Here is a 7,248-nt window from a genome sequence, read left to right as displayed (position 1 = left end):
TGGGTCTCCCTCTCCCTCTCCCTCCCTCTCCATCTATCTGTCTGTCTGTCTGTCTATCTATCTATCTATCTATCTATCTATCTATCTATCTATCTATCTATCAATCATCTATCCATCCATCCATCCATCCATCCATCCATCTTTTCCACTTCAGGAAGGGCTTCAGGGAGTCAGAAGAACATCTTGGTGGAGACCACGGATGATCAAGAGGGAGAGATGAGAGTCCCCCCGCCCCCGCCTTCTGGCCTCGCTCTTTTGAAGGCCATCCCTTGGGTTGGTTGTCATGTGTGAAGGTCTACCAAAGCTGGAAGGAACCCTCAGCGGGAGTTCTCAGCGTCATTCTTCCAAAACAGCAAAGAAAATATTCACAGCTCTGGGTTGAAATATGGAGGCCTTGGTGCTCTCTGAGCTCGGTTGCTTTCTTGCAGACGTTTCATGACCCTACTAGGTGACATCATCAGTGCTAGAAGGGAGTGGGGTTTGCGGAGTGAAGGAGGAGGAAGGAAGAGAATGAGGAGGAGGGGGAAAGCAGCAGCAGGAGGACTGTGGGGTCCTTGGTGCTCTCTGAGCTTGGTGGTTTTCTTGCAGATGTTTCATGACCCAAACTAGGGAATATCATCAGTGCTAGAAGGGAGGGAGGTTTGCAGGGAGGAGGAGGAGGAGGAAGAGGGGGAGAGGAGGAGGAGGAGGAGGAGGAGGAGGAGGAGGAGGAGGAGGAGGAGGAGGAGGAGGAAAAAGACTGTGGGGTCCTTGGTGCTCTCTGAGCTTGGTGGTTTTCTTGCAGACATTTCATGACCCAACTAGGGAACGCCATCAGTGCTAGAAGGGAGTGGGAGTTGTGGAGTGGAGGGGGAGGAGGAGAGGAGAAGGAGGGGGGAGAGGGGAAGGAGGAGGAGGGGAAAGCAGGAGAAGGAGGAGGACTGTGGGGTCTTCGGGAGTTCTAGTGCCATCTTAGGCATGAAAATTGCCCAGGTGACTTTGGGCTGATCACCGGGAGACAGGGAGTTCTAGTCCTGCCTCATACCTTTTTGCCTCCAGCCCCTCCGACTGGGTTCCCACGACCCTCTGAACCCGACAGAGGGAAGAGAGCAGCTTGATAAACCTAATTAGGATTCACCTCAGATAGTAATTTTGGGGGTGGGGTGGGGGTGACGGGAGAGTGACACCTTGTGTGAACCCAGCTTGTTGTGTTAAAATCGGTGCTTCTGCTTAGCCGCCAAAGGGCTAATTCAGCCCACACTGGGTCAGCGTGTCGTGTGAATGTGACCTTGCTGGTACCTGCAAACGTAGTTTCCCCGGCAGGCGTCCAGTGGGGCCAAGCAGTTCGGCTTCTCCTTGGCTTCGTAGGAGCAAGTGGGCACGATGGTCTGCCGGCGCCTCTCGGCGCAGGCCGTGTCGACGCAGGGGCAGAAGAGCAGCTCGTGGGTGTATTCGGGCGGCACCCGGTCGAAGAACTTCCGCAGCGCCTTGTGGCACTTGGACCGATTGCAGGGGTCGGCCCGGGGCCCTCGGCGGATGCAGGAGGAAACGTACTCGGTCCGCAGCCGCTGGCACAGCTCGTCCACGTTGCAGGCCTTGGCGGCATCCAGGCAGCGGTTGACCTGCGTCACCTCGTTCTCGGAGCCTGCGGAAGAGAAAGGGCACCACAGGGGGGGGGGGGCTATGGCATGTGGCGGAAGGGACCCGTGAGGTCATCCAGCCCAACCCCAACTCCCCCTGCTCAAGGGCAGGCATTGCAGTGGGGGGGGAAAATACCAGACCGGGTTACGGTTTAACCTCTCTTGGGGAAACCTCCATTTTCTCCCTAGGGACGTTTCTCTGACATTCAGCCGGAATTTGACATCCTGTCACTGGGATCTCCAGTTCTGTGACAGCCCTGTCAAGACTTCCGTTCCCACAGGGGTGTGTGTGTGTGTGTGCGCGACTGTCACAAATGTCAAAAAGCAAGTTTGGGCAGCTACAGACTTGTGGCTGTCTCCCTGGAGACCCCCGGGTTTCAAAACTTTTAGGAGAGCGATCGTATCCCTGTTTAATTTTCTTCTTCCTCTCGGGCCTAAAGATGGCCAGGAAGTCCGAATGGTCTCCATGGAAGCGGATGGAGCCCTTTTAGTGATCCCTAGATAGTCCTCGACTTAGAACCATCCATTGATTGACCGTTTGAATTTACAACGGAAATGAAACAAGGGATTTGTGATTATTTTTCAACTCCCAGAATCCCTCAGCCAGCAAGTTTTAAGATGGGCAGACTTCAATTCCCAGAATCCTTCACCCATCATGCTTTAAGATGGGTGGACTTCAACCCCCAGAATCCTTCACCCATCATGCTTTAAGATGGGTGGACTTCAACCCCCAGAATCCTTCACCCATCATGCTTTGAGAGGAATGAACTCCCAGAATCCCTCACCCATCATGCTTTGAGAGGAATGGACTTCAACCCCCAGAATCCCTCACCCATCATGCTTTAAGATGGGTGGACTTCAACCCCCAGAATCCTTCACCCATCATGCTTTGAGAGGAATGAACTCCCAGAATCCCTCACCCATCATGCTTTGAGAGGAATGGACTTCAATCCCCAGAATCCCTCACCCCTCATGCTTTGAGAGGGATGGACTTCAACTCCCAGAATCCCTCACCCATTCATGCTTTGAGAGGAATGGACTTCAACTCCCAGAATCCCTCACCCATCATGCTTTGAGAAGGATGGACTTCAACTCCCAGAATCCCTCACCCATCATGCTTTGGGAAGAATGGACTTCAACTCCCAGAATCCCTCACCCATCATGCTTTGAGAGGGATGGACTTCAACCCCCAGAATCCTTCACCCATCATGCTTTGAGAGGGATGGACTTCAACTCCCAGAATCCCTCACCCATCATGCTTTGAGAGGGATGGACTTCAACTCCCAGAATCCCTCACCCATCATGCTTTGAGAGGGATGGACTTCAACTCCCAGAATCCCTCACCCATCATGCTTTGAGAGGGATGGAATTCAACTCCCAGAATCCCTCACCCATCATGCTTTGAGAGGAATGGACTTCAACTCCCAGAATCCCCCCAGCCAGCCTGCTTTACAATGGCTGGACTTCAATTCCCAGAATCCCTCCCATCATGCTTTGAGACGGATGGACTTCAACTCCCAGAATCCCTCACCCATCATGCTTTGAGAGGGATGGACTTCAACTCCCAGAATCCCTCACCCATCATGCTTTGAGAGGGATGGAATTCAACTCCCAGAATCCCTCACTCATTATGCTTTGAGAGGGATGGACTTCAACTCCCAGAATCCCTTACCCATCATGCTTTGAGAGGAATGGACTTCAACTCCCAGAATCTTCACCCATCATGCTTTGAGAGGGATGGACTTCAACTCCCAGAATCTTCACCCATCATGCTTTGAGAGGGATGGACTTCAACTCCCAGAATCCCTCACCCATCATGCTTTGAGAGGGATGGACTTCAACTCCCAGAATCCCTCACCCATCATGCTTTGAGAGGGATGGAATTCAACTCCCAGAATCCCTCACTCATTATGCTTTGAGAGGGATGGACTTCAACTCCCAGAATCCCTTACCCATCATGCTTTGAGAGGAATGGACTTCAACTCCCAGAATCCCTCACCCATCATGCTTTGAGAGGGATGGACTTCAACTCCCAGAATCTTCACCCATCATGCTTTGAGAGGGATGGACTTCAACTCCCAGAATCCCTCACCCATCATGCTTTGAGAGGGATGGACTTCAACTCCCAGAATCCCTCACCCATCATGCTTTAAGATAGGTGGACTTCAACTCCCAGAATCCCTTTGCTAGCTAGGGAATTCTGGGAGTTGAAGTCCCCCCCCTCCCCGTCCCATCTTAAATTGGCTGAGAAAGAACAGCAAAGCGATCCTTTCTGCTCGAGTCTCTCTGGCGGAGTCGAGGCCGCCTCGGCTGGGCGACCTCCATGTGATGGAATTGTCTAATGGAGCATGTGGGGAATCCATTTCCCTGGGCCTGTGTGACCTTGAACCCCTCTGGGGAAATGAAGAGCAGGAAAGCTGGATGGATCGGCCAATTACCGGGCATAATGGTGCTCCTAATTAGGGCCCTTGCAGAACATACGATGTGTTCTCTTGGAAGCGGCTGGCGCTGTCCGTCTCTGTCGGCCAGGCGCAAGGGAGACCCAGCCTGCCTGCGGGGAAATGCTCCCCGGGGGGCTAACGAGGCTTCTCGGATAACCACCTTAGAAAAGATCCAGTTTTGCTGCTCGGAGCAGGTGCCCGAATGCCTCCTTTGGACGGAGGGAGTAGAAAAGAGTCACGGTGGCCTAGTGGTTAAGGCAGCAGGCTGGAAAGTGGGAGAGGGTGAGTTCTAGTCTTGCCTTAGAAGTGAAACGGGTGACTTTGGGCCGATCACCAGGAGACGGTGAGTTCTAGTTCCCCCTTAGCCATGAAAAAAGACTGGGTGTCTTTGGGCCGATCACCAGGAGACGGTGAGTTCTAGTCCCACCTTAGCCATGAAAAAGGACTGGGTGTCTTTGGGCCGATCACCAGGAGACGGTGAGTTCTAGTCCCACCTTAGCCATGAAAAAAGACTGGGTGACTTTGGGCCGATCACCAGGAGACGGTGAGTTCTAGTCCCACCTTAGCCATGAAAAAAGACTGGGTGTCTTTGGGCCGATCACCAGGAGACGGTGAGTTCTAGTCCCACCTTAGCCATGAAAAAAGACTGGGTGAGTTTGGGCCGATCACCAGGAGACGGTGAGTTCTAGTCCCACCTTAGCCATGAAAAAGGACTGGGTGTCTTTGGGCCGATCACCAGGAGACGGTGAGTTCTAGTCCCACCTTAGCCATGAAAAAAGACTGGGTGACTTTGGGCCGATCACCAGGAGACGGTGAGTTCTAGTCCCACCTTAGCCATGAAAAAAGACTGGGTGACTTTGGGCCGATCACCAGGAGACGGTGAGTTCTAGTCCCACCTTAGCCATGAAAAAAGACTGGGTGAGTTTGGGCCGATCACCAGGAGACGGTGAGTTCTAGTCCCACCTTAGCCATGAAAAAAGACTGGGTGTCTTTGGGCCGATCACCAGGAGACAGTGAGTTCTAGTCCCACCTTAGCCATGAAAAAGGACTGGGTGTCTTTGGGCCGATCACCAGGAGACGGTGAGTTCTAGTCCCACCTTAGCCATGAAAAAAGACTGGGTGTCTTTGGGCCGATCACCAGGAGACGGTGAGTTCTAGTCCCACCTTAGGCATGAAAAAGGACTGGGTGAGTTTGGGCTGATCACCAGGAGACGGTGAGTTCTAGTCCCACCTTAGGCTTTCAAGCTAGCGTGACTGTGGGCCGTTCCCATCCCTCTTCTGTCAGCCCAACCTACCTGACAGGTTTGTTGTTAGGGGAAGAAAAGGAGGAGGGGGGATTACCAGGTATGCTTTGCCACCTGGAGTTACGTACAAAAGTTAGTAAGGTAAGCTAAAGAATTAAATGGGGTTCCTTAATAGCAATAGCAATAGCAATAGCAGTTAGACTTATATACCCCTTCATAGGGCTTTCAGCCCTCTCTAAGCGGTTTACAGAGTCAGCATATCGCCCCCAACAACAATCCGGGTCCTCATTTTACCCACCTCGGAAGGATGGAAGGCTGAGTCAACCTTGAGCCGGTGAGATTTGAACAGCCGAACTGCAGAACTGCAGTCAGTTGGCCACAAGATTTCTTCCGTGGGCTTCACGCCTTACCTGCAGTGATGGACGCCAAGCGGACGTAGTCAAACCCTCTTACAAAGGGCTCGTACGGCGAGCTTTCCATGACGTTCATCCCTAGGGAGGAAAATACATTTATATACATATATATACATACATACACACACACATATATATATATTTCTGGGGAAAGAATGATGCCATTGTTTTTATTCTGCACATAATTTACCCCATGAATTAATCAAAGCTGACCCTCGGCTTCAGGGCTGGGAGAGAATCGCCTGGGGCCTCTGTGAGAAGCGAAGCCCCATTAAGAGCAGATTCCCAGGGCAGCTTCAATGCAGGAAGCATGAGGGGGACCCAGGGGAGCCCCCCAGCCCAGGCCCTGCTCTTCCTTGGGCAGATCTCAAAGGATTTGGAGACCTTCTCCATGTAGAGCAGCTGGAAGATGGAAGACTTCAACTCCCAGCTTGCTCAAAGATTCATCACCCTTCCTTCCTTCCTTCCTCCCCTTCTGCTCCCTCCCCTCCCCTTCCTCCCTCATTCTCTCCTTCCTTTCTTCCCTCCCTCCTGCCCTTCCTTCGCTTCCCCCTCCCCTTCCCCTCTCTCTCCATCCCGTCTCTTGCATTCCTCCCATGTTCCTCCCTTCCCCCTTCCTTTACCCTCTCCTTCCCTTCCTCCCTCCTTCCTTCTTTCTTTCCTTCCTTCCTCCCCCTTACCCTCTCTCCTTCCCTTATTCCCACATGCCTTCCTACTTGCCTGCTTTCCTTCCCTCCCTTACCCTCTCTTTCCTTCCCTTCTCTTCCTCTCACATTCTCTCCTTCCTCCCTCCCTCCCTTCCTCCTTCCCTTCCCCTCTCCTTCCCTTCCTCCTCTTCCCCTCTCTCTCCTTCCCTTCTCTTGCACTCATCCCATCATCTCTCCTTCCTTCCTCCCTCCCTTCCCTTCCCATCCCTTTCCTTCCTCCCCCCTTCCTTCCTTCCATCCGTCCGTCCTTCCTTCCCTCCTCCCCCTTACCTTCTCTCCTTCCCTTCCTCCCCACTTCCTTCCTTCCTTCCTTCCTTCCTTCCTTCCTTCCTTCCTTCCTTCCTTCCTTCCTTCCTTCCCCCTTACCCCCTCTCCTTCCCTTCCTCCTCTTCCCCTCTCTCTCCTTCCCTTCTCTTGCACTCATCCCATCTTCTCTCCTTCCTTCCTCCCTCTTTCCTCCCCTTCCCCCTTCCCTCCTCCCCTCCCCCCTTCCCTTCCACTCTCTCTAGCCTTCCCTTCTCTTTCATTCCTCCCTCATTCTCTCCTCCCTCTCTCCTCCCCTCTCCGAACCTCTCCCTCTCTTCCCCCTCTTTTATCTTTATCTATTTTCTCTCTGCTCTCTTACTAAACCTGGGTGGGGAGTTCTTTTGAACAATAAGCTATTTAACTGTCCCTTGTTTTCCGAGGCAGTAAAATGCGCATTCATGATATATCTCTATTCCTGAGCAGTGGGGGAAAATCTATAATTGTTGGAATAAATGCATCTTGCTTCAGACGGGCGCCACAGACGGAAGAATCCCAGGGAGGAATGCTAGGGCCATTGT

General features: G+C 52.6%; 1 protein-coding gene across 1 annotated transcript in view; it reads right to left on the bottom strand.

Moving 5' to 3' along the window:
- GFRA4 (GDNF family receptor alpha 4) overlaps positions 1-5,788 on the bottom strand; it is a 25,684-nt gene extending 19,896 nt beyond the window's left edge. Inside the window, 2 exon segments of the mRNA XM_087723748.1 lie at positions 1,279-1,624; positions 5,715-5,788. Coding sequence (XP_087579874.1) covers positions 1,279-1,624; positions 5,715-5,784 — 416 coding nt within the window. The 5' untranslated portion in view covers positions 5,785-5,788.
- Between the last annotated feature and the right edge of the window lie 1,460 nt (positions 5,789-7,248).

Source organism: Thamnophis sirtalis, unplaced genomic scaffold (assembly GCF_051295495.1).
Source record: "Thamnophis sirtalis isolate CommonGarterSnake01/CBP01778 unplaced genomic scaffold, rThaSir2_p1.2 scaffold_10, whole genome shotgun sequence".
Classification (NCBI taxonomy): Eukaryota; Metazoa; Chordata; class Lepidosauria; order Squamata; family Natricidae; genus Thamnophis; species Thamnophis sirtalis.
This window is presented reverse-complemented; position numbering and strand designations above follow the sequence as displayed.